This window comes from Ornithodoros turicata, chromosome 8 (assembly GCF_037126465.1).
Source record: "Ornithodoros turicata isolate Travis chromosome 8, ASM3712646v1, whole genome shotgun sequence".
NCBI lineage: Eukaryota > Metazoa > Arthropoda > Arachnida > Ixodida > Argasidae > Ornithodoros > Ornithodoros turicata.
In genome coordinates this window covers 40,857,620-40,884,723 of record NC_088208.1, presented here as the reverse complement: position 1 = coordinate 40,884,723, position 27,104 = coordinate 40,857,620, and the positions used below count along the sequence as shown (strand labels likewise).

General features: G+C 44.6%; 2 protein-coding genes and 1 long non-coding RNA gene across 4 annotated transcripts; 1 reads left to right on the top strand and 2 right to left on the bottom strand.

The window, feature by feature from the left end:
• Positions 1-842: 842 nt before the first annotated feature.
• On the top strand, positions 843-5,229 carry LOC135367377 (uncharacterized). The gene is made up of 3 exons (XR_010414444.1): positions 843-3,157; positions 3,274-3,374; positions 4,913-5,229. It is a non-coding gene; the product is annotated as an uncharacterized LOC135367377 (long non-coding RNA).
• LOC135367375 (eukaryotic translation initiation factor 2A-like) lies at positions 1,430-10,346 on the bottom strand. The gene is made up of 17 exons (XM_064600612.1): positions 10,311-10,346; positions 9,292-9,315; positions 8,398-8,455; positions 7,834-7,908; positions 7,666-7,784; positions 7,526-7,607; positions 6,066-6,148; positions 5,550-5,650; positions 5,372-5,489; positions 5,095-5,211; positions 4,965-5,033; positions 3,702-3,802; positions 2,947-3,122; positions 2,325-2,482; positions 1,716-1,816; positions 1,597-1,662; positions 1,430-1,543 (listed from the first exon to the last, which is right to left on the bottom strand). Exons 1-17 carry the CDS (start codon positions 10,312-10,314, stop codon positions 1,484-1,486), a joined length of 1,512 nt encoding a protein of 503 aa, XP_064456682.1. The 5' UTR covers positions 10,315-10,346; the 3' UTR covers positions 1,430-1,483.
• Positions 10,347-10,923: 577 nt separating this feature from the next.
• Positions 10,924-27,041, bottom strand: LOC135367374 (U2 snRNP-associated SURP motif-containing protein-like). 2 transcript variants are annotated; one of them, XM_064600610.1, is made up of 23 exons: positions 26,905-27,041; positions 25,515-25,592; positions 25,343-25,457; positions 24,692-24,801; positions 24,574-24,632; positions 24,390-24,487; positions 23,484-23,738; positions 22,357-22,550; positions 22,185-22,228; positions 19,951-19,977; positions 18,047-18,151; positions 17,924-17,990; positions 17,603-17,775; positions 17,370-17,532; positions 17,219-17,298; positions 16,511-16,598; positions 15,859-15,963; positions 15,201-15,420; positions 14,812-14,881; positions 14,392-14,503; positions 13,328-13,438; positions 12,173-12,378; positions 10,924-11,278 (listed from the first exon to the last, which is right to left on the bottom strand). In XM_064600610.1, the coding sequence occupies exons 1-23, from the start codon at positions 26,914-26,916 to the stop codon at positions 11,164-11,166; spliced, it is 2,607 nt and encodes an 868-aa protein (XP_064456680.1). In that variant the 5' UTR covers positions 26,917-27,041; the 3' UTR covers positions 10,924-11,163. The 2 variants fall into 2 exon arrangements, with proteins under 2 accessions (XP_064456680.1, XP_064456681.1); XM_064600611.1 differs by lacking the exon at positions 19,951-19,977.
• Positions 27,042-27,104: the final 63 nt, after the last annotated feature.

Here is a 27,104-nt window from a genome sequence, read left to right as displayed (position 1 = left end):
CGGGTCAGAAATTCTCCTGCCAGTCGGCGCGTCAAGTGAGTCTACCCAATCACCCAGTAGTGAGGCACGTGCGCCTTCCTTTTTCTTTTCGCGGTTGCATTTCGCGCAGCCCGTCCAACGTCTCGACTGATCGCTTTCGCTAGCAGACCATTCTCGGCAGCCAATGAGAAGAGCTGACGGACTTGACGTCACCACATGCAGGGAACAGCATGGGGGTGATCGCCGCCGCTGCGCGCACTCTTGCAAACTAATTATCTAAGGAAATTCGCGCTACCCAAAGGAAATATCTTGCGTGACGACTCCTGGAGGTATATCACGCGGTAAAGTATGCACTGTAGATATATGGAGTAGTTGGTAACGTAAATGTATGTTCAAGTGCTGTGTTCAATGTTAATTTTGATGCAAGCAATTGAATGCCTCTCTGCAATAATGATATGAACCAATTTGCATCACTTTCAAGAGAAATCTCTAGAAGTAAAAAACATGTGCACTGCTGCATTTGAAAATAGGTGCAGTAATTTCCAGCTTTAAAAAAAGTTATTATGTCCAGTTTTTCTAATTTCTCCAAACCAATTATTTTTATAATTTCTGACGTAGGCTCAAACATCACCCCTTTTATTTTTATTTTATTCGCGTTACATTAATTTTTTTAAATGCTGCGAGAGCAGCACTGATGCCATTTTTTGCGGACGGGTTATGTGGCCAGGCCGACATCCCGTGAGGAAGAGCACTACTGGGCGACAAATTATACATAATATTCATTAATTTTTTTAATTGGACTTTTTTGTGAAAATGGGAAACAGCAGAATTGGAGGAAATCATTATATTTGAACCCGCCCTCTTTCTTAAAAATCCTGAGACGTGCACAAACTTTGAAATATAAATTGCCAAACTTTGGTATGCAAATGAGGCGAAATCAGAACTACGCAATTCTCGAGCGCAGAAACAATATCGCTTCGGCTTATCTGGGCCGAAAAGTGGTCTACCTGGCCAACAGATCAGCGTTTATTCCAATCAGCTCGATCTCTACAAAACACGTAGCCCGCAAACACCCTTTCCCTCTTTTTTGGGCTCGAGAAGTGTGTGGTTTTAGCTTAGCAAAATTTTGCGATTTGTATCTTGAAGCACGTGCTCACATCAGGATACTGTATTTAAAATAGATTGATATTTTAAAAAAAGGAAAAAATGGCTGGCTCTGATTCTACTACTTATCTCACAATTCCCCCAAAACACTTAATGAATTTTTAAGTAGCTCCATGCTCTTTCCCACAGGATGTCTGCACAACCCACCTATGAAAACCACATCTAGGTAGCTCACACAGCCCTATTCTGAAAATTCTGAAAAGGATTAAAAAAAATGCCCTGTACACAGGGATAATTTCTACTATGGCATCATGGATGAGGAAAGCAGTGACATTTTTGCAGCATGTATTGTACAAGAGTTTTATTGGCAAAGAAGCAACATGACATGTCCTTCGCAATATCACACTTTTAGGCTCTGCAGTTCCTGAAGTAATTCCTGTTCCTTCTTGAGCTTCTCCAACTGAAATGTTGCCACACGATTATCATCATCCCTTTGAAAATTGTCCTAATTACCTGATTGGCTTCTAGGGTGACCCCTTTCTGTAGCTGTTCCTTAAGGATTGTGATCTGCTGCAACTTCTGAAAAATAAGGTCCTCTGGTGATTTTTTTTCAAAGGCATTTTCAGGGCTACCTTCTTGATATTCTTCATCTTTCTTTCTCTGTTGACTTCTGGAGGTTTCTCTTGTTTCTCTTCTTTCCTGGCCCCTGGAGGCCTGTACACCTGCTTTGATGCTGCAAGACAATCATAGTTGTATGTCCTTCAAGTTCAGATGCGCAAGAACGCGACTCGCTGCTCCATCTCACAGATGTGATGGTAACTGTGCATTGATGGGCCACGACCAACGACGAAAGAAGGTGTGCTTTTGCAAACGTTATTACCATAATACACAGTTTGAGGGCACCTTTAAGTTGCAAGCTGTCATCTGCAATGGCCATATTCTGCACTTTCAAAGTTCAAACTCCAACTGTCCAACCTTGATGAAGTACATCGTGGGACCCCACAGGAGTACGAGATTGTGACATCAAGTACGTTGTGGGAGAGACTGCCATTTGCAGTTTATGCAAAGAATAACTATATATGCTGTCACCAATGTTGTCACCAGTGGATCCTTCTGTTCAGCTTGCAGTAAAAAACTTTAATGACTGGAGGACACTTCCTGGAGGTATCCAGTCAAGTATTTGTTGCTCTATAGCATTTTCAGGAGTATCTATGTTTCGTTAGAACACCAGTCAAACAGACCCTGAGGCTGGGACGACTGTATTCCAGCTACTGGAACGTAAGTGATGGGTTTGGCCTCGAAACTGCCTCCTGGCTGCCACTGGGCATCCCACAGCTCCTCGTTTGCTGGCCACATGTATTCGTGTTGAAGACTGCCCGTGTAGTGCCACACCTTCATCCTGCCAAAGAAGACACTTATATGATGTGCTGGTACTCTACTGAGAACCTAGTTCAATCACTGCTAATACTGTCAATGCTTCTTTCGAAATGGACGAGACAAAAATACACAGGACAGAACCAATGCCACCTCGGTTAAATAGGGCCAGATCTCTTATTGATGTGACATAGGAGCCATGTCCCAAACAGGACTCTTTCAATCATAGCCATAGTGACAAGCCACTATCAGCCACATAAGCAGCCACTGTATAGCCACAAGCTTTGTGCGTTTAAAATTTGGGATGATGATTGGCTGAAGCGGATAGCATCGGGACTTTATATGTCCATGTAGTGAAGGGTGGATGGCAAGCATTGAACAGGCCTCCTTTATACTAGGAGCTAGTGACAGAGGTGTCCAACATACTGTTGACATCACTTTCTGACTTCAAGGTGAGTTATTTCAGCACACCATATGTCACTCACTGACCCGTTAGCCACCCTGAGCCTCGGTGCTGTGGTAGCCGTCAGATAATGCTCTCCATCGGGGCTCCACTCCAAAAGGGTGGAATCAGACGCTTGACTCTTGGACACGAGTTTCTGCGCCTTAACGTCCCACACTTCCACGTTTCCTCGCAGGTTGCCGAAACCAGCAAGGATCAGCAGTGCACACAAGGTCAAGGATCCGCAACGGTGTTCTGGTATGGGTGAAGTGCTACGTTTCTGCATTTTTTTCTTTTCTTAGCACAAATCCCACAGTAATACCTAAGTTGTATAATTATTATTATTATTATTTTTTTTTTTTATATGCTAGCAGGCCCTGCATCCTTCAGGTCAGCAGTCTTTGGCACAGTTCGAAATGGGCTATTGAGTTACAGCTGAGGTCTGGCTTTCCTGGGTAAAAGATCACTCCAACAGGTAACAGTCAGGTTAAACCTGATTTCCTCCTGAATTGTCTTTTTACTTTACAACTAGCAAACAACCAAAAGCATAAAATCATAGCAGACAGCCGCATCATCTGCAACACAGGTACAACTACAACTGATCAGTGCACAACTAATCCTACTATCGCTGCGGAGCAGCTCTAGAGTAAAAATAAAATAAAAATAAATTAAACTAAATTACAAAACCAACTTATACATGAGGCCATAGAAACAGCCATAATGTTGGTGGAGCCGTTCCATGAAGCCTGAAACAATATGAGCACAACTCAATTATGTGACCTTCCTCTGGTAAAAGGATATGGCTTCCATGGGGGTTGTAGTAGACGCTGTTGCGTGGCCCCGTGCCCATTTCAAAGATGAGGTCGCAATTGAGGTTGAAAAGTGCAGCCTTTGCAGGCATGACTAGCCATGTGTTAGGGACCTTTTTCCAGAGACACAAACATTCCTGTACAAAACTTGTACATCACTGCCACATTCGGATTGGTTCTTTCCTAACTTCAGGGGTTAAAGGAGCACAGAAAGCGCTTCAGTCACAACAATTTTTTCAAACCAAGCCGTTAACCCGAATGCTAAAACGCACCATGCGAAGTGATTCGCTCGACAGATGCATACATATCACGGAATTCGCGGATTTTGAAAATCGCAACCGGACGCAACGGTGGCAATGCCCGCAACTAGCAGCCAGAGTCGTCTTGACGTCATCGCGGTGCAGCCCGCTAGCTGGTTTGCTTGTTTGGAGAAGCGTCGTCTGCTACACACAGAGAGAACTGGGAGTAGAAACTAAAAAGAAAAAAAGTGCGAAAAGCACCAGCCCTGATTGGAGCGCGGTCTCTCTTGTAACCCTGATGACATCACAATCCTCCTCCTCCTCCTCTTCGTTTTGGCCTGCAGAGCGAGTCGAGCGGAACGCGCGCGTCGATGTTCGGGGGCGTTTTATTCCAAGAAAAATACTGCGTACAGAGAATTTTTTTGTGTTAATTGTCACGTCAAGTTACGTCCTTTCGTAATTCGCCAGAAACAGAAAATCTTTTGGATGGCTTTCTGGGCTCCTTTAAAGGAAGGAGCAAGGAAGTGATAGGATGTAGGATAGCTCCTTTTGAGTCACCAGGCTGTTTACCAAAACCAACTATGCAAAACATTTTTTTCTGGATGGTATCAATCTCTGCACAATTCAGCTTGAAGGAGCATTGAGGTGACACCCACATTTTTGTTCTTTTTCAGCGCGGAGTGTTCTGCAACGAATAAAACGAGCTCCTGCAAAAAAACGATGGGCGTAGGTTACCGACAGAGGGCGCGCATTAGGTCTCTGTTCCGCACACCCTTAAAAAATCCTCTCCTCGTGAAAAGAGCGCATCCCAGGACGAGAGAACGTCGTGACATAACATGCTCCCACATTTTGTGTTGTCAGATAGAGACAGAAACATAGAGCTTGTGCTCCTGCAAACTATAGGTTGACGACTATGTTTCCCCACTCTCATGCAAGAATGCATTTATATTTGCCATATATTGCAGCGCAACCAAAAACAGGAGGTTTGTGGACGGCACTTCTCTTCTCCAAGGATACATCCGTAGACGACGCAGAAGTGGTCACACTGGGGACTCCAAGCCACACTATAGATGGGTCCCTCCTTGTCTGGAAAAGAAAGCCCCTCTTGACACGCAAGAATAATTGGGAACGGAAGGTGGGGTCTCACTTCTTTTGACGATGGCTGTGTCTCCAGTTGTCCTGAGAAAGTGAAGCCCTTGATCTCCATAATAGGAGGCACCTGTCTTGTCTACATCTGTACTTGTCAGCAGCAGTAAACCCTTGCCTGAATCCGAGCATAATACTAAACAATGGCCCCCTTTCCCCCAATAGAAGCTGGGAGAGACAAGGCTCACAAACACCGATGCATAGTTGCCAAAATGTTTGTTCTAATCAAGTCCACTAAAGTAATCAATATCATTGATTGACACACAAAAAAAAATCACCTTTCTTGTTCCAAAAGAAATCAACCCTGTCTGCCTTGTAGAAGCTCTTGTTGGCAACCCCAGCATTGGGCCCATCAAAATGCGGATGACAGAAGACACGTACGAAAGACGGCTGGCCCTGAAAAGAGAACCCATATCATGACACGAGCAACAGAGAGGAAAGGCAAGAAACGATTACCTTGCTGCCTGGCACCAGACAAGCCATGTGGTAGGGCTTCCCTCCAGGGGCGAGGCTGAATTCTGACATTTTCTGCAGGTGGAGCTTGGTGGATGGCTTTTCTGCAACAATCCTAATAATATAATACCTGTGCCGCATGAGCAGAACAAATGACATTATCGTGCCGTTCAGGTCGCGAATGGCAGTATCCACGAAGGTTGTGCCACACGTCAGTCCGCAGGGTCTGTAATGACATTAAACCCCATAATGTCGATGCCACCCGCTCACGAGCCAACTAAAATTTATGCCCATTTAAAAATTTAAAGGCTGTTAAACAGGTTGGAAGTGCATGTAATATTCTGGAATTTAACGATGGTAACTTTTCTTTCTTCATGCACATAATATATATATTGTCAGGGGCTCTGTAGGCCCGACAAAGGTTACGTGACTTTCTGCTGCGTTATGCCTTAAAAACCGTCCTCGGGAAATGGGATAGTATTCACGCCAGATAGAAATTAAGTTTGGTGAAGAACTCACCAAAAGCATTGTTTTCGAACACCAGGACTTCATTATTTACACCTCTGGCACATATTTCTTCGTCTTCGCTCCACTGGGGCTGCCTGCAATTGTTCAGACATGGTCTTCAATGGGCAGGCTCACAATTATACACTGTCTGTCGTTAATTTAAAGAAGTTTAAAACACCTCCAAATGTGTAGAAAGACTTTGCATCCATCATGTCACGAATGGAAGCGAGCATCCCCGCATTATCCTTTAGAAAAATGCGCCAAAATATTTTAAAATTGCAGTAATATGGGAGCTGGGTGTCTACTGCCGACTGTCAATGCCACAGTATCACACAGATGAAAAGCGTCCTACATAACTGCCACCATTTAAAGCACCACCCTGGGCTAAATTACGTCCTACCAAATTCTGGATTCCCACCTAATTTGTGGCACTGAAACTGATGCGTGTCATATTGTACTTTTGCAAAGCACTGTTTCTCAATGTGATGTGGAAGATTTATCGAATTAATTTCCGATTTTAACAAATGTGACGTAAATATGCGCATGATTTGGCTCTCGCTTGGCAACACTGTAGCTCCGTGAGGACCATCACCCCCGAGGCCACCTTCCGTTGGTGATCACCGTGCTGCACGTGTCAGCTACTGCCAGGGAAACCAATGCTCATGTGTGTTATCATCACGTATATTACGCGACACCCAAACTTGCCCCAGTCCGTCCAAAAATTGATAGAAATACATAATGTTCACTGATATCATTTATATTTCATGTACTTTGTTCTTTTAGACATTCACTACACTACAAAACTACTACTTTTACTAGACATTCTTTTGAGATACAAAATAAAATATAATCTTTAGCCCAGACGGGTCCCTAAAAACATGAAGGAAAAACCACCATCCCGCTTGTTTGCAACAGTATGGAGTTGGTTGCGCCTGTGCCATGGGCGAATCCAGGGGGCACATTTTCCTGATGAGATTTTCCTTTTTGCTCAAAAACTGCGCGACAGCTATGACATACACTAGCAGACTCCTTATGATTTCTATGGCCGACGTACGCTTCATTGCCTTATCAAGGACAAAGACTCGGGCGCAGAGGAGGAGGAGGAATCACAAGCACCTCCTCAGTGTGCGAACCCAAAAATCAACTCCGCAATCCTCAGAGTCCTGCTCCAAGACGACTCCCTGCCAGTCCTGCCAAATAGCAATTCCACCGCATGCCTTGTTTGTCTCCTTAGAACTATTTTGACTATCGTTGTCTCACTAATCTGCTGGCCTTTAGAATTACAAAAAAGCCCTTGAGTTAAACCTATTCTATTAGGCTTCGCAACAAGTAAGTCAGTACATAAAATTCGAGACGTACCGTAGAGCCTCCAACAACGTGCGAACTGCAAATGCAGTAGTCCGCCGTGTTACATCCCCCCCCACATACACACACGAGAAGCTTCCCTGGACCTTCCCCTGACCTCCGCTCACCAGTCAGACTGCTTCTTGTGGACAAAAGATGCGAGCGTCCGTCCGTCCTTGGTGTCCAGGAGGTGGAGGTTCTCCTTTTGTGCTGCCAACAAACAACCATAACTCTTTTTCCTTCCCTTATTAGAAGAAGGGTACCACACCAGTGTAGAGCTGCCACAGTGCTAGAACGGTCCCTTTCGGAGAGAAGGCCATCGCTTGCGTTCGAGGCAGGTCCACCTCCAAGCGCTTTTCCAGGGATGGCAGAGAGACCACGTACACCCTGAAGATCAGAATGAATCAGTGCTCGAAACGATGGTGTAAGTGCTTACTTTTCTTGGGTGTTCCAGGCGAAGAGTTTGCCATCCTTACTGAATGCTATGCACCTACAGCTATTGCTGCTGTCCCTGCACATACGATTGATTGATTGATTGATTAGACGCCACCAAATCAATATCGGCTCTCAGCGACCACATAGGTATAGTCCACCCTCGTTTATGGCCATTTCCAGAGAAAACATCCGGATAAACGCGGGACAAACAGGGGGTCTCGAAGTGAACAGATTTCATCACTCGGTGGAATATCTGTAGTGGACTGGTTATTGTGCAGTGCACGGGTACAATGGGAAAATTCCTCAAGCTTGTCGCCCCCACTTGACGAAATGTAGATCGTCTCTGATTCAACACTAGACGACTGATATGGCAGACATTGATTATTTTCCTCAGTGGTTCCGTGGAAATTTTTGTCCAGATCCGGAAACTAAAGCCTGGATAAATGAAGGCATGTGGCACGGGCTGAAATCTGTACCCATGTTTCTCAGTTGGATAGCACAGAATCCGGAGAAGTGTAGCCCAGATAAACGGAGATTGACTGTACACACACGTGGAAGAGCTCACCTGCACTCGCTGCTGCTCAAGTCACCTTCATAAAGGGACACCCCGGTGCTGCCGCGTACTGAAATTGAACACAACTGCTGGATACACTTCAACACAAAAAATTATCTCAAACAGTAAAGTGAAACTTACACCACAATTTTTTTGCACAGCGTAAGTGGAGTTTTTAATTGTAACGTAAATGCAGAGGTTGAACAAACAATTAGGAAGAACGCAACGTTTTTATTTATTTTTATATTTATTTTCCACACGGCACCCCCTCTGGCGTGCTCAGGGGAGGCAATTTCCCCCCCCCCCCCCCCCACTCAGACTGGTTCACGCTCTCTACAAGGCCTCCAGATGAACCCCTAGATTATAAATAAACGTGTTCGTCGTGTTCGTAAGATGCCCCTTTAATTTAGTAAAAACACATTTCCAGCAACTTTAGCATGCAGAACCAACCAGACAAGTTTTCACCCTTTTTATCCCTACACTCCTTGTGTGAATGCTTCCAGGCTCAAGTCACGACTTCACGTTGTTCAGTTTAGTTCATTAAATTAAGTCAATTAATTAAGGTAATTAATTTAGTTCACTCGGGTGTCGATTCGATCTTTTAAGTTGTTTTTTTTTTTTTTCTTCAGACATCCAACATCATGGATAGAAGGACAAACAACACTATGGAATGTGGACTAAAACGTTGTCTTCCGTTCGTTAAAATTGCGCTAGACCTTCTTTTCAGGTGAATGTGTGCTGCCAGCTGAGGTTGCCACAATGCGGAATTAAAGCAAAATGTGATTTAGCGGGGGATTTGGCAATGATTCTATCGTACGGAGAAAGGTAACCCGAAATGAGGAAAGGTTCTCACAAGACAGTCACATACTGAATACGAGGAAGAGTTCGAGAAAAAGACATACATACCTCCAATCAAAGGCATGGGGGACGATGATGATGATGATGATGATGATCGTGTTGGCCGTTCCCTTTATACCGGGCGGACAGCGTTCTGCGGGGGCAGTGCGCGTCCTAGCCTAAAAACACAGTTCCTCAGTCTTTTTCACCAGTTGTGGTCCTGTTATTGTTCCTGTGGGTTTTCTCCCACCACATACTCAGACGTCGTTTGACTGCATCGACGTATTTTCCTGTGCCGAATCCAAGCGCTTCCTCTAGAGATGGCGCTTCTATCGTAGGTGTCAGCTTCGTACATTCCACTACGATGTGTGATATCGATTCTCGGATTTCTCCACAGGCGGCGCAGTTGAGGTCCATATCTGTTCCGTCCGGCTGTGGCTTTGATTCAGGATCCGGCTCTGGCTGCGTGGTTTCCCATCCGTGACCGCGCCGAACCTTCATCCACCATTCTCGTGTTCGTAGTACTCCTGCGCGTGCTTCAAATAACAGTGAGCTTCCAATGGAGTTGTCGTAGATCTTCTCGGTGTTGATTTCGTTTTTCCCTTTCACGTATGTTTGTAGTGCCGATTTCAGTTGTGCGCCCTTTAGCCAATTAGAGGTTTCCCAGTAGTGAACCTGCTCACGGATCTCCCGTCCGCTGAGTATCGTCTCGTCGGATAGTGTCATTTGCGCTATGCCTACTTCGCTCATCAGTGTTCTTGTCTTTTTCCTCCAGGCAGTGGGGGTGTCCATGTAGATAAGGTGTCGGTATATCTGGTTAACAAGGTCAGATTCAGGTGCTGTTCGTAATCTTCCTTCATAGGAGATTTTCGCGACCGCTTCTCTGGCTTGGAAGCTAGACCATCCGAGGTCACCCTGGATGGCAGCGTTTGGTGCAGATCTACGTGTTCCTAAAGCCGTTCTGCCTGTCTCAGTCTGCTTCTTCTCGAGGAAACGGGTCGTGGTTATTGCTATACAGAGAACTGCGTTGCCGTATGTGAGGCTTGGAACCGCCACTGTTTTCCAGAGTTCACGTAGCACTTCGCACGCCATCTTTCGTGATGACGATGACGATCATGTGAAAACGGTTAGGATGAGGCAACGTTGGGATGAGGGTACATATTTTCAGAGGGAATTTCCATTGCAAGCACGAACACTTCGGATATTCCCTCAAACGATTATAATTTTGTGTATAAATTATGAATTTTCTAAAATTAACAATACTGCCAGCATCAATGATCCATGACAAAACCCAGATACTTCGACACAACATATATTTGTTTCCCCATGAGTAATTTGTCACAACACAACTTCTTCAGCCCCATCAAATTCCCTTCATGCTTCCTAGTTTCGTACAGACGCACACAGTCTACATCCCAATAAGTACTCAAAAGCTTTCCTTCAAGCTGAACTGGGGAAGACCATATGCATAGTTTGGAAACCGCTGGAATGACAATAACTGTAGTGTAATCATGGCATTACATAACACATGCTCCTTTCGAGGTAAGAAAAGCAAAATTGCCAGTAATAAGCCGATACATTACCCTGGGGACAAACGCCCGTATACTGAAAGTTATTGAATTAAAATTGCTTTTGAACAGCGATAACTGTGAAGACTGAAGAGATAATATCAATGAATGTTGTTAGGTGGCAGAGCAAGGCTCGACAGGAGAACATTTATTCGTGAATGGGCAATAGGTGCATGACTTCGTCATCATTACAATATCTCATTTCACATATTTCCATCGTTGCTCGTCGGGAGCAGAAAATATTGAAACTGCAAACCGAAATACTTTGTCCACGTCTTCTTACAATAACCTATACATTATCTTAACCATGAAATGCCATTTTTTATTTTTCCAGCATCGGGAAATGGAATAAATGAGAACTGTACAATGTGATTTAATGTTTGCTCTTCTTGCTTTTGTGGCTCTTTCGAGATGGAGGGGACTGGGATCGCCGTCTGTGAGGAGAGCGAGATCGACGCAATGTTTTCCTTGGGCTTCGACTTCTCGACCTGAAAGTAGGAGGACAGTAGCATTGAAAACTCCCCCCACACCTTAGTCTTAACGAGTCAGTTTTTGCTAATCTAGGTTGCTCTTGTTCATTCAGTGACTAGCAAATTTTGCTTTCCAGGTTTTACCTGACATGCTACAAAATTCTATCTCTGCATTTACAAACACAAATTTTAGACACCGACATACGTGCAGGTGTCAACTTGTTTTGTGGAAGTAAAAAAAAAAAGAAACAAACACACACAAAAAAACAGACTTCAATCGAAACAGGAAGGGAGTTGAAGAAGAACAGTCTCTGTTCGAAATATTGGCGGCCTCTGTCCTAAACAACTCCCTTCCTACATCTCTACCAGTTCGCTGGATTTCTACCCATCTTCAATCGAAACAGTTCGCTATGGCCATACACTTCCCAATTCATGAAGAACAATGCTATTATCGATAAAAACCCCAGTGGAGGACAACACTTAAGAGACAACACTGACACAGCACTGTATTGACAAACCAGGCTATCTGTGTAGTCTTTTAAATGTTGCCCTGCACCGGGTTTTTAAAAATCAATTTTAATGCCGCACCAATGAGTCAGTCTCTTAACACTTTTAAATATAAAAATGCGAATTTGCTCTGTTCAAGCACAATCAGCAAAATTAGCCCAATCAATGCTGACATGCAAACTATCACAGTGTGTGGCAAAAAAACTTTTCACAGTGTCCCTCAGGAGGTTGCAAATTTATATTTTTGAGAAAGAAAGAAAAAAAAACAAAACACTTTCAGCCTGAAATAACAGCCTGTTCTGACATTGCTGTGTTCAGATGTGTGACAAGAGTGGTTCGCCGATGAGGCAAGAAGGAGGCCAGTCTGTCGGAACAACTCAATTCTGTAAACAAGGAAAGGCTTGCCTTCTCCTTCGAGGAGACTTGGACCGATGGCAGCGTGAGGAGCGAGGTGATCGGGAACGGGAACGTCGACTTCGAGCGTCGGAAGAACGAACAGGGGAGCGTCCCCGTAAGACCAAGGGACTGGTGATGGGAGAGGGTGACCTCGATGGGGAACCCTTCCCCTTTTTTGAAACTGAGCTGCTGCCACTGGTGGACTTTTCCTGGTCCTGCGCAGGATTGAAATGCAACAAACATTTTTATCCACAGAGATGTACCCGCACTCACGTCCATTTGGAACGTGGTCAAGTTCACAGTGAATTTCCGTGGTTGATTTGGAGCGTTTGTTTCCCCAATCGTCTTGGATCAACTGGCAACGAAGCCCTCTTTCTTGCTTTGCCCCGGATTTGGCTACAACTGCAATCGGGCACCATTAACGCCCCTAGCCATTTTCCCTACTGTTTTCCCGTAAAGTGGGATTTACAAATCCGCAGAATTCCTCGGGCGAGAGAAAACGAGCAAAAAAATAATAATAATAATTTCCGAGCGCTGGGCCATGTTGCCATGAAATGACCACCCGAATTTGCCATTAAAAAGTGCCTATACGTGTCTGCTTCGCAGAGCAAACGCTCAACATTATATCGTGGCATATTTCAGTTAGTGTATTATTGTACACGTTAATTACTGTAGTCATCGCAGCAAGGATTGCTGCCGTTGACGGGGGTTGCATCAACGACATCCACGACGACGCTGATGTTAACGCTGCTGAAGCATCAAACATTAACAAAACCCTGCTTATCTCAATTTTTTTTTCCTGATTTTCAAAACTCGGAGTTCACGGGAGTACAGCTTGGGACAAAAGTTTACGGAACACACGGCACTGGTGTATTTCTTCATCGCGGCGGCCTCCTGCTACCTGTCAGGGAGAGGTCGAATAAGAAACGGGTGATTCAATCCATCTCTCAGTATCTGTGGCAACTCCCGTCCCCTTCTAGGGTGTCGCTCCAATGAAGAAATGCGACACCACGGTGTTCCATAAGCTTTTGTCCCAAGCTGTACAACGATTTTGTCAGAAAAACGGGAAAGTCCGAATTTTTAAAGTTCAAATTATCGGTCGGTGACTGTAAATACGACCCAACTGTGTCTCGTGTGTAGCGTTGAGGGGCAACAAAGGGTCACCTTTCTGATAAGCTTCTGCCGGTACTGTTCAACTTGCTCGGAGATGGAGAGTCCAGGTTTGCGAGGACGCTTCCCACCTTCCAGCTCGTCTTGAAATTTCATCACTTTCACCTGTAGAAGAAAAAAAAGAAATGAAAAAGGCTTTCAATTGTGGCCATAAGCAGTTCACAGATGAAGGACAGGTGGAGAGACGAAAGAGTGAGAGACCAGGCAGACTTCAGGGGAAATTATCCCTTTGGAAAGCCTGCCAGGAAACAAGGAGATAACCTTAGACAGCACAACTAGTGGTAGAATTTGAACCCGGCACCTCCCAGTTTTCAGCCTTGGTGGCAGAAATACGACCAACTCGTATTTACTGATGAAAATGCAATTAGGCTGCCACTTTATGATAAAAAGATGCAGGAGGTTGTGAGGCTACCTTAAACCCACGACTAGATCCCCCTAGCTTTCCCCGAATCCTGCTGTTTCCCTCAGAATCATGCATTTTTGAAAAAATTATTCAGTATCTCATAAAATTATGCAAGGATTTCAATCAATCTGCGACATTTTCGTGGATTAAACCTGGTCAGTCATGGCTACACCGCCCGACGTGACTGATACTGCTGACACTAACATGGCTGAACATGCTGCAACTGAAGAAAATATAATCGCAGGATCACCCAGAAAGTAACTGTCAGAGCTGAGTCTAGTTTTCTTTGCGTACTGAAATTCCAAAAAGCGTGCGGGACGAGTCGGTAAGCAATCTTGAGAGAATGCTGCAACATTTTTTTGTTGAGCCTCGTCCTGTTTCGTTGCTGTTTTCCGTCCTCGTCGGCCCTCCTCGAGCTCAAGGAAATGTTGCCTTCTACATCTTCACACCAGCTCACTTACCTCCTTGGGTTATGTTCAACATTTTTTTGTGTTTTCTCTTACCCGCGGAATCCTTCGGATTTGTAAATCCCACCTCGCGGAAATGTTAATTTTCTACCGCAGAAAGCTAGGCGTCTTACCCATGACCTATCCAAATGACACGTTAATTGTGCTACGAGTGAGTTAGTAAGGCATCCATAAGAGGACAAGCTCACCTCAATTTCCCTCAACTTTGCCCTCCTTTCTTCCCCAGTATCGGGCTTGAGTGAATCGATGGTCGACTCACGTGAGCACTCTGGAGACATCGGTGAGCTTTCTTCGAAGGGTCTGGTGCGAAACAAACATGTGATGTAATGCTGTTGAATAGTACGAGTGCCAGGATGAAAAATAGAGTTTTTTGAGAGTTACGTGTACAGTCAAACCTCGTAACAGCGAAGTGCCGCGGGAACTACGAAAATGTTCGTTATATCCGATTTTCGTCGTAACGGTGCGATACAAAAAACTGTAAGCACTGCTAACGGATTCCAGAATATGACACCAGCCGTATCGGCAATTAATATGACGCAGCCAAGACACAGTAAGGTCTAATGGAGCTAATACAAAACCTGCAGTGAACTTGCTGTTGCCCTACTTACCGCCCGTCAATGTCCTCATCCTCCATAGCTTCCCCTTGCTCAAGGAGATCCCACTTGGAGGTGGTGACAGCTAAAGGTTGAGAACAATGGAAAGCAATAATGGATCCCTTTGATATTTACACGAACAGTCATAGCAGGCTTCTATCATTACCTAAAGTATTATAGGTTGTGTGTGGCAAGTGATAATCGCAGTAATATTTGGGTGACTATGTCGCGAGATAACTACAATGTCGCCGGTGCACAGATTAATTTTGCAGATTCTTTGACGCGCACCAAGATCTCAACACCCCCTGTTTAACATTAATATCAATGTTGCCAACCTATCCACGTCAGGCACACAGACATAGAAGAATATCCGCCCCTTTTTCGGGCTCAATGTTCAATATTACCTTGCTGTTGAACGGTCTCTGGGTCCACAGTTTCCCACTTGGAAGGAAGAAATTTAGGCTTAATGTCTTCGACCAAGGGCTGGCCATCGATGTCCAGGGGAATTCCATCAATGTCATCCCTGACCAGGGGGATCCCATCCAGTTCCTCCATGGGCTGCAAGGGGATCCCATCTATAGGATCCTCCTCTTCTTTCACTTCTTCCTCTTCAGGCTCACATTTCTGAAAATAGTCGTGACACAAATGTATTAAATACGAGCTAGTCCACACTGAAAAGTAATAGGCCATAATCCCTGTGGAAGTTAAAACGTGTATGCGTAAGAAAAAAAAAAAAAAGAACAAGAAAACCCCTGCCCCTAACGTTAGAAAAAGAGTGTTGTTTTGCATGAAGTTGTGACAAACAGCACAAAGTACTGACACATTAGTATAACGTTACACACCAAAAAAAGTGCCAGTCTGGCCAGTGGCTTCGCCCGTGATCACAGCACAGCACGGAAGTGGCATAATCAGTTTATCAAATGCAAGCGAAATAGTGATATGTACTAGTATTACTGATACTGATAAGGAGAAGACATCACATGCATCTTTGGGCAGCAGAAGTAACCAGCTTCACGGATCTGAAAGACAGTTCATCTGCTGACTCAGAAAATGCAAACTTACAATGGTCGGAACAAGTCCAAGAAAGACATTCTGGAGACGTATGAGGAAATCGCTCGGGTAGATGGCCCAATCCTCCCAGGCACGGAAGCATGACATCACCCGTTGCTGTCAAGACACACATAAACAGGTTTTCCATTGCTACGCAGAAAAATTGACAGGCCTTTCATGCATCAAGCAGGAGCTCAAAAGGACAAAATTGAGCCCCATTTTGGCTGATAGAAGAAGGGCCACTGTTTCGATTAGCCTACTGAGCACAAACATAAATAAAACAACATTCTAATACCATGACTAAAGACCATACAAAATATAGAGTGATCCATCTCTACAGCAATTAAGGCACGCAATTACACGGACGACTCCCTCTGGCTTCTTTTGGTGATGTTCCGACCTACTGAGGCGTTCACAACTCCACAGGATTGTGGACTCCCAATTGCAGGTTGGATAAAAGATAGAAATTATTTTGCCAGGCATATCCGAGAGCAACATACTGGCATGTACGGATAAGCAGCAAACATTGCAAAGGCAGAAGGCTCAATCAAATTCCAACGTTGAGTGAGCGAAGAAGCTTCACAAAAAAGAACGAGAGTAGCATTTTGCCTAGCATCTACTGTCTAGCTAAGACGAAGGAAAATCTGAGGAACATAAAACTCACTTTGAACTGCTCAGCTTTCAACCTGCCTTCGATGGCATTAAAGCAGTCGTGGACATCTTTGAAGATGTCAGGAAGCCGTGCTTGAAATCTGTAACGAGGCGTGCTTTTACTCGTGCCATGGAATTCTTTGCAAATCATCGCAACATTGCGGTACTCAGAGATTTACGTCCTACAACCAGTTTCACTCCAAAGGTGAGCTTGTAGTCCACGCGTGAAGAAACCGGGACCACAATTGCAGCTCATAGTCATCATACTCAGTACATCATACTGGGTACAGATTGTATAAAATTAAAAGTCTGCCACTGTACACCACCGATGCCATGCCAATTTCTTACACCCACGACAACGGAAAACAGACGGTGCTTTCATGCAACCCATTCACAAGGGGCATGTCTCCTCCAATTGTGTGCGCTTCAGGTTTTGCTGGGTGCTACACCAGAACAACCTCCCAGAATAAACGAGGCCTACTTGACGCCACCTCTTGCTCCTGTGTCCAATTGCCACGGGAGATTAAGAAAATAGAACTCGTGCTGTTACAACAAGACCATGGCCCGTCCCAATGACCGAATCGTGTTTGAGCAGCAACGAGGCCTCGTTTAATCTAGGTCACAACAACTGGTTCGCCCCACCAACCATGCACAAAACTTCCTTCTCGTGCTTGAAAACATTGTCGCTACCAACAGCTGTAACGTTTTTGGTGGAACTGACCCTTTCCTGAAGAAGGATGCATTTGCCACTCTTACACTGCAATTGTGAAGGATGTCGGAGATGAGGTACAATCGAGCAACCTGAAAGGAAACATTACTGCCTCTTAACATCCTTCAAAAAGTTTTTTTTTTTTCATTGGAGGGAACTGTACCTTCTTGTGGAGTGGCGTCTGCGCAATGGACAGGGACTCCCCAATGCAGTCCACTATCTCTTCCGCCGCCTCTGCATGTTCGATGCAGTAGATCATTACCTCCGCAATGGCTGACCGCTCCGGAGTCAGGTTGCGCAGTAGGTCTTCTAATTTGTCCCTTTGGCTGCAACACATTCCTCATTACAAGAAGAAGAAGAAGAAAAAAAAAAAAAAGGAAAGAGAGAAGAGCTCACTTGTCAGAGAGGGCACCTTTCCTTGGATCTTCCCTGACAGGCGAACTGACTGCCTTTTCCACCAGTTCTTCGGGCATTCCCTGCAGGTATGGGTTCATTGGGGGCGGCTTCCACAAGGAACCCCCCTTGAACATGCGGAACTCCTGCGTCCGCCACCTGTTTGGGTGGTCACCCTGGAACCCCACAGATTATCATTACTAGTGTCACAGACTCATTTGCCAACTGTACGGTAGACATTATACGGCAGGTTTCAGTTAATACGGTTCAATTATGCAAAGATTCGAAGAATGGATTAACTAGCTCAAGTCAAATGCTGGTTACCTGTAGAATAGAGAAGAGCCTCCAACGATAGTAGACGTGGGCGGGACTCTGATTTTCGAAAAGGAACCTGAAAAGGTGTCGTCACTCAGCACTGGTGGGTCAGAACTTGTGAGTGGCTCTTACCTGAACATGGGGTTGTTAAGCTCACGATTCATAATCATGGCCTCAAACATGGGACCCTCACGCACCACAAACTCAATCATTCGATGGATTAGGCTCAGCAGATTCCTGAAACGGGGATCCCAGAAACACCCATGCAAACACATTTGCTAAAGCTATGCTAGAAAATGTGTTCCCCCACATATCTCATCCTGTCACCTTGGAATTCACATCGTTAAAACACCCATGTACATACTAGTATTAAAAATTTGGGCCATTCAATCCAACTGTGCGATCGACCAGGGATGGGCAGAATTTAAAGACGCTGTATTTAAAATAGAAATACAACCATTTACTTCCTGCACTTAAGCTCAACTTCCAAAATTTTACCTACATTTAAACAGTATTTTGGGGTATTTATTCTCTTAACAGGCGGCTTAAAACGGATATAACAGGCATAAGAACGGCACTCGTGGCAAAGGAGAACGCTACTTCTGTCCCGCATTTTTTATCACCCTAGTCGACACCTTTTGGACAGAACAAGGCCTGATCCAATTGTACAACACCTGCAGCGGCCCTGCTATGAAACCAAGCCACCTTCAGCCAGATAGGAAGCCACAGGAAGCCACTGCAGGCTGTGACAGGCAGACAAGACAAAAGTTTTCCACGATAATCAAATCGAAGAAGGAGAGGAGGCCTTCTTTGGTCTAAATGGTGTCGACCTTACCCGTGGGTTCGGATCTCGCGTCTATAGCTTTTATTGTGACAGATTCCTTTCAAGTAACTCAGTCGTTCCCACAACAAAATGTCCACAGAATGTCCACAGAATGTCCTCCTGTGGCAGGCTGAGAAATGTGAGGGAACATCTGTGCTACGGTGACATGAATTTCTGAAGCCGCCAGTCTAATAGGAGAGCAGGAAAGGCAAGTCTTTATCGCAGCCAATTTTGTTCAACAAAGTACAGCTCCGGTCAACCTTAATAACAACACTGGAAAAAATGTGGTATCGTTCCCGAGCGCGATTACAGCAACCCTTGCGGCCATGCGGAAATCTTAACTGAAAAAATTATGCCGTTACTTTAATGCGAGGATTTTGTTCACTTAACATTCCCCCAGTGCCCTCAGGGTGGTTGTTATCGCGCTGGAAAATGAGACCGGATTTTTTCCAGCGTCATTATTAAGGTTGACCGGAGCTGTACCTTTCAGACTTCCAGGAGCTATAGTACACTGCAGCTATAGGCTACATTCTCAAAAAAAAAAAAAAAAAAGTGAGACATCATTGCACTGTGGCTCCAAACGTGTCCCTATCTGCTTTGCGTGCTAGACTGTGATAACTCAGTTTGAAGAATCTTTATGGCCTACTTCAAGAGACACTAATGAGTATGCTTTTGGCAGCAACAACGAGCAGAAAACTGTGCCAAAAACTTGGGCTTCAGGTGCATCAACAGGCTCACGGAACTTGCGTATATGAGAATTTTGCTTTTCCCCAATTTGTAAATGCATTAGCACGGTTCCCACCAATGCTTAAAGGATCCACGAAAGCTCAGCTCAAAGATGAGCACCTGTAGCGGTCACACCCGCTGCCGCTGCAATACCATTGGAGGATGAGCTGCTGATGCCACTGAAAATTCTTCTGCTATGAACACAGCGTTTTTCACTTGTGCGAAATGACAGATCCGACCACCTTGGCAGAGCCAGGGAGTGACCTAACCCTCTTTCGCTTTCCGAAGGAATGGATTTTTGGGCGCAAGCTGATAAAAAAACGTCTCCTCTATCATATTTTGTCGTACGACCAAAAGCAGAAAATATATGAAGGGGGCTTGCGCTGCTCCTTTAACGACAGTACTATAATAGTACTTGCCAATTTTTTGTTTCATCTCAAATTAGAATGGCTCAAGAAATAAACCATGCTGAATGTAAATATCATACTTGCAATGAGGACTGGCAGGCGATCCACTGAAAAGGAACAGACGTTAGCCAGGAAAGAAACCACATTAGTGAGAGGACCTGATTCTTTAAGGTTCATTCAGGGGGGATAAAAACAAAAGAACTGTGCCAAGGTATAATGGGTTCCAAGGCAAGGGGTAGTTTATAATAGTACATATTAAAATTCGGCAAATACATTATAAGCGTGTGAGTTGGAATTCTTGGCCTGTGAGTGATAAGGGAAGGACTCCAAGTATACATAAGCTACACATTTCAAGTGTGGGTGCCTTTTGCTTTGTGTCTAGTGGACTGACATGCGGGTCAGTGATGTATCATGTCGGGTTGCCCTTCATCTTGTATTTGCTAAATTTTAACATGGTACGACTTTTGTTGGTTGAGACACAACGTAGAAGGGAGTTTGAAAGGCAAGCAAGCACTCAAGAGGAACAAGCTCGCAAAAGCTGCGGTAAAAAGGAAGCTCCGCATCGACCTCAGACTTTTTACAAATACTATGCAGACGCTCTGATGTTGCGACGCACATTATAATAGCTCGTCAGTCTACTTTAGAAGATTATCTGTCCAGGTAACACAAGCATTCGGAGCTGCCAACGAAGGACTTGTAAATACTGCGTAGTCTCCGTGCAGTGAGGCCTTCAGTCTTTAAAGGCGGTTGTGTACTTTCAATGCTATTTCGCATACAGACAGCTACAATAGCAGGTATTGCCTCCGTGCAAGTCTCAAAAGACCGTCGTCTGCTGGGAGGTTCGACGCAGCCGTTACCAGCTCCAGCGGAGCTCTACCTGAAAAAATCGGGCCCTAATGTCGACACTGGTATCTCGTACGTTTTAAACTTCAGATTGCCACCACAAACATAAACTCGGATTCCACTGATATGAGAGGAGTACGAATGAAGTCAAACAAAGCACATTACGAGGTCTGCACGAAATCTTGACCCGTGAGGGAGCCCTCACTGTTTCTGTTCTGCTTTGGGAATAACGTGACATGCCGCGGAAACCCTTCCAACGTGGACATTGCTGCATGCTTTGTATTTATGCGGGAGATTTCCGCTCCTCCAAAAAGGGCACTGGAACGGCTCTGTGCAAACTGTCCACCCAAAAATTTGTGCGCTCTCAACAACTCGACTACAATTTATAGAAAGAAATATACAAAAAGAGATTTTAACTATTTTACTCTTGCACTGTTAGGCATTATGCTGTGCAGTATGGTGACATTGTGTGTGACTTTTCTACTTCTCTAAGCGCAAGCTTGCCTGATACAGCGAAACTGATACATAATTCAAAAAAGAAAAAAAATTAACGGTTAATAAGTGGAGATACGGGCGTAAAAATAGAAACAAGAGTACAACCATCGACCAGTTTTTCAACTTCTGAGAGACACAAAAGTTCAACGAGTTCGAGTTGTCTATCGAAAGCCTAGCCAAAAAAAGTTGCGTCACCGGCCTTAAGGGTACATAAATAAAAAAAATAGAAAGTAAGAATTCGCTTTATGCCCAAATTTATTTAAAATGGCTATAGTGGCCACAATAAATGCGCGTCCGCTTTATGGCATGAATGCGGCAGATTTCTGCAAGTATTACTGCGGTACACATGACAAGCATGTCCACAGAGGCACTGTAGTTGATGGGCGAGCTCCCTTAGCTTGTATCACCCACATCCACTGACACAGCAGTTCCCATTTAAAGTTGAGGAGTTGAGCACGTAACCTTCCCTTCTGCCCCCTTCGCTTTTGCCTCACCACTGCATCGGTGCAGCCACTAGCAAAGCAGTCCAAAAATCGAGCGTGTCCTACCAAAAATATGAGACGTTGAGCCACTCCTCAGAGTCAAAAGTATAGGCAGTTGACGCGCGATTGGTTCTACATTCAGTTTAAAGGTGCCAATGGTTTGGCCCAAAAAATCTCAGTTTGAACTTTTTGGACTCTGGGGAAAATCAGTTAGCGACTGTATTAATGATAGTCATAGGAAGGTACTCGGAATATCTTAATAAAAGAATACAATACATATTTGTGTCACAGTGTATCATTTAAATGAGCACACTTTCGCTCGAACAAACCCAATGTCCAGCACCACGATGTCCCGATCAACCGACATGGGGGAGGGGCTCTAAGGACCTGGGCAAGCCGTAGTCGAAAGTGTTGTGATAAAAAAATGAAGCTTGCCTTTCCTTTCACTAGTGGCACAATTAAAGAGAAGTTTGAAAATGAAAAATTTGCAGTACCTTTCAGTAGGGATTACCACTTTGACTACAGCGTTGGTTAAAATCTGCAGGAAACAGCATCGCATCCAACATGGGATAGATGAGATACTCATTATTATTCAGAAATTCATTTACCACAGAGAAAAATGTCCCCTCCCTCCCCGAGAGAATGTGCCAATGCACGACCACTAACCTTTTCAAACTCAGGTGTGTGGGAAGGCGGCAGGGCACGTCCACTCTCCTTAGGCTGGGCATTGAAAGGCAGACCTGATGGTGGGGGCGGGAGGGTCAGTTCCACCATGGCAGGCGGGATGTACACTGGGTGCGGAGGGATGGGCACGGCCTTGCCCCAACCCATCTTCATCTCGAAGCCCATCACTTCAGTACCTGAGGAGAGCAGTGTTGGTGACATATAAGGAATACAGCTGTCGACAGTTGTCTTCGACTTCTAGGTGTCACAAAACGGGTCTCAAATATAGAGCACTCCGAATTTTTTGTCAAGGGTAAAAGCTCACATTTTTTCTAACATCTTTGTACAAAAAGCTAAAGAGGCTTTAGGAACTATCAACGTAAACCCTGATCTGGTGTGAACCAACACGAGAAGACGCTTATGGCAAATTGTTGCTATTGTAGCTCCATTGAGGCACATGGTAATAGAGTAAATCTCAGTTATAAGAAACTCGTCATGTATCGTCATGTGCAATGTGTTTCTAATATCTCAAGTTTGTTACATGTGGAGATGGCAAGAAATGGTAGCTAGGTCGAAACTGTGGACAGGAAGTGAGATTCTGTCTTTGTTAATGGTATTTTGTTATTTCAGTTCACTTTTATGTAGTGGCAGCGATTATACCATTATCTAAACTGTCCATGTGGGCCATGTCAAGCACCTTTGCGTCCACAAAATTACGAAGCAAAGCAATACAGCTCAGTGCCTCTGCTGTTGTGATACTGGGTGGAGGTGATGGCAATGTCTCTGGCAAAATCCGTCATCTACTAATGCGTGCCGTACCTCGGCACTTCATCGCTTAATTCAGCTACCCCTCGTGCATTATCACCATGATGATATAATTGATATCATTACACGATTCCACGATGATAAAAGCCCAAGATCGGGAGACGGACACCGACTGTCAATCGCACGCGAATGTAAGCTTCAAGATTGATGTCAAGTTTGCCAGTGAAGAAGAAGATTCTTCGAGCTTCATACTTACACGCATCTGACCCAAATGCAGTGAGAAATTAAGATTCCCAAAATGGTGCCTCCATCAAATTTTCAAATTATTAAGGTAGTGAAATTTACCGCTTGTATAACCCGCTTACCATTGAGGCTTTTGATGGCCCGTTCTCCGTCCTTGCGGTTCATGAAGGCAACAAAGCCACAGTTCCTTCTCCTGAGCCGTTCCTCCTGAGATCGGGGCCACATGATCTTCACACTGGCCAGGGGGCCAAAACGGCCAAACTCTTCACACAACTCTTGCTCAGTCATCTTAGGGTTCAGGTTACCCAGGTAGATGTTAGTAGTGTTTGGGTCGCCCGTATCAAAGGAACCGGGGCTTGGGTACCGGTATTCATCCGCTGCACGAGACTCACATTAATCACTCCAAGAGACAGGCTTCCCCAAATAAGTTAGAAGCAAAACTCAAAGACACCTACGCATATATTCGTACCTTTGCTAAAGCTTTGTCACTATCGAGCAATTGACGCCATTTTCATGCTGCCATTATATAAATACTGGTAGAACATTTTGCCACCAAACACAAGTGTCAGGGATGAGACCTCTCTCATACACCTTATTTATCCTATTCTAATGCACTGTTTTCTTCACAAAAAATTTGCCTCAAAACGGCACTGTTTGCTTCTGCATTGTGCAACAGCAAACGCAGGTGTACAAGTATGTTCACCAGGTTCTCACTGACACATACGCAAAATGCAGAACTGGACAATGTGGCAGATCATTCAAAATCTAGATGGCACCACAACCCTTCTTCACACCGTACACGCGGCTTCCAGAATGCAGGCAATTGCATTTTTGAAATCCAGTCGTTTGTGAAACATGTCGGCCTGTAGAGCACTAGAACTTGTGTCACGTATATATCAGAAAAGGCCGTGTGACCAAAAGATGTAAGACGTCCCTATTGGCTAATCAACACGTTCACGTGCAGGTGTCCTGATTGGTACATTTTGAGGCTCTACGGTAGATGATACAACACCGAAGAATGAAGTCACCTAAGCGTAACTGGCTTTCCGTCGGTTCCCCTGGTTTCTTGATCTGATCCTTGAGAACATTCTTCAACTTGTACCTTTCTTCCCGCTCTTCTTGAATTCTACGGATTTAAGTACAAATATGAGAAGCAGCGGGAAAGATGATGTGCACCGAACAAGAAAAATTAAGGTACTAAGTATTTCTTACATTTTAAGTTCTTCCTTGAAAAGTTCCAAGTTGCTCTTTTTCTTTTCTTTCTTCTTTGCCTGAAAGTACGAACTGATCAGTCATCGCTGCCGGCGACTGCAGCGTCGAAACAACTCACCAACTTGTCCGCCTTAGCAGCAGCAGACAGTTGCTCTTCTGGTTTTCTGACAATTTCCGTAACTTTGGGAGGCTTGTACAACTTTCCGGTCTGTGTCGTCGTCTTCTCCTCTGAAGCAGGAAAACATGAAACTTTATTTTCTTGTTCTTAGAAGGTGGAAGCTTAAGTGTAGTGTTTGTCGATCTGTGTGTGCCAGCCTGAGCATAGTTACTACAGCATAGTTACATATGTTTACAGCACCTACCTTATTGTGTCTATGGGTCTTCCTTTATTACTTTTGGCTTCTCACTTTTACATAACACCGCGCATATTTTCAGGAGGGCTCAGCAATTTAAGAAGAAATAAAAAGCTAAATCAGTTTGAACATGTTTACAGCTTCAACACATCGAGTGCATCTGTTTGTGCAGGTTCTTTCTGCATAGCCATATTGCTTACATTTTTGCAATATTGATAAGAAATCCCGTTTTTTTACGTCGTGAGAAAACTACCATGACGAGCCCAAGTAAGAGTTCTTTAACGTGCACTAAAATTTGACCACACCCCACGATTAACGTACTCAAGAATATTCCTAGGCTACTCTCTTGTCTTTGGACGAGTTTCAAATGTGAAAACTTGTTATCAATAGATCCGGATATTTCTATGTGCCCTCACCTCCAGAGCCGGCATTGATGACGCTACCACGCACAAACACCTTGCCATGCTTTGCGGGTTCCTCGAAAGAGGCTAAAAATTCCTCATAGGCTTCGGCTGCAGCTTTGTCTTCTTCCTGGAAGGCAAGGAAGTTCAAAAGTTGCCCACCGTTTTCGAGGCACAAAGCAGGTACCTCCTTGCGGAACTTGTCTTTGAGTGGTACTTTCTTTGCCACAGGGGCTATGTTGAAGGCCTTCACCTTTGGCCCACTCTGAAAGAAAGAAAGAAAAAAAAAGAAGAAGGTTTATTCCGTGACAATCTTCTCCATTCTCTCCAGCGGTGTTTGGAGATCCATGGAGTGACTGGAGTGACAGCCATCTCGTTGGACTACTGCCATCTATAGACTTTATTCACTGACGTCACTCCTCCAGAGGGCACTGGCTTCGGAAAGGCGAGATCGCCGCCATCATGGAGGTCCCTCGAAGCTTGGTTCCAGTTTTCATTCATGCCATGTGCTATTTAGAGGACTATTAACGTCGAAAACATGGAAATTACTTGGATTGTGGCACAAATAATATTCACGCGGTAAAGAAACCTTGAAACATCAAATGTACGGTTAATGTGCTGCCGGTAAAAGGCTGGACAGTCAAGCTAAAGAACTACGTCATGGCAACAAATCTGATAGCGACAGTGGTGCTCTCCTGCGGATGACGTCAGTCAGAAAGCCCCTACCCAAAAAATGTGTACATTTTGCTGCATATATAAAGGTCAATTGCGAATGACATGTTCTTAACAAGGAATCTGGATCTCATTCCTAATACTGTATGCACATCCTTGGAAGCACGTGCCACCGATGCACTTCGCCTGCGAGCCACTGAGAGCGATGCATTGGAAACTGTGTTTCAAGATTGGATATCTTCCAAATATACAGGTTTCTACTCAATGCTGGCGACAAAGGGTGACTACATTGGGACACCTCCGGCCAATCCCTCAAAACACACACTGCTCTGGTCAATCAACTCAAATGGAAATTCGGGAAATCTAGTAAGAAGCTTCCAACATGTGTGGCTTGCGGGTAAATCCCCTGTTCGTAACTACTTTTTAAGTGATCAACCTCAAGGGATATGCCCTCTGAGAATGTCTGGATGTTTATCATGTTGTATGTTCGGTAGCTACATAAGTTACTGTATACAACTAAGTGTACTCGCTCGTACTAAGATAAATGAGTGCTCCAAAACTTTGAAATGTTGGGAGTATTCGCAAAATTTTGTTTGCTATGCATTTACCGGGCCATGGTACGGCAATGTACCGGGAAATCAGTCGCTACGAGCTTCTCTGGTGAACCTCCAAGCAGCGGCAAGTACACCGGCGATCCAGGCAGCAAAGGCATGGAAGCATGTTCGTCCCATGTGTTTCATTCATGTCGCGATTTGTTCCTTTTCTTCGCGTATGGCACGAAAGCAGCAGATAAATGACGGTTTACACAACACATCTTTAAGCCTAAGTGTGGGAATCACTCTCACCACGACATAGCATTTTTGGCATTGAATGTGCAGATTCACATGCCGGCCTCTTCAACTTACCGATCCGCTCATCGTGTTGCCGTCTTCCTTTTTTTCACATACCTACGCAGATTGAAATAACATTGTAAACACGATCCGTAGAGGCATCTCGCACATAGCGCATACTATAAAACATGCTGGGAACGAGGAGGTGCGCGCACTGAGCTCCTATGGTATCGAGAGTACAGCGCTCTTCGAAACCGAAACTGCAGTGCCGAAAC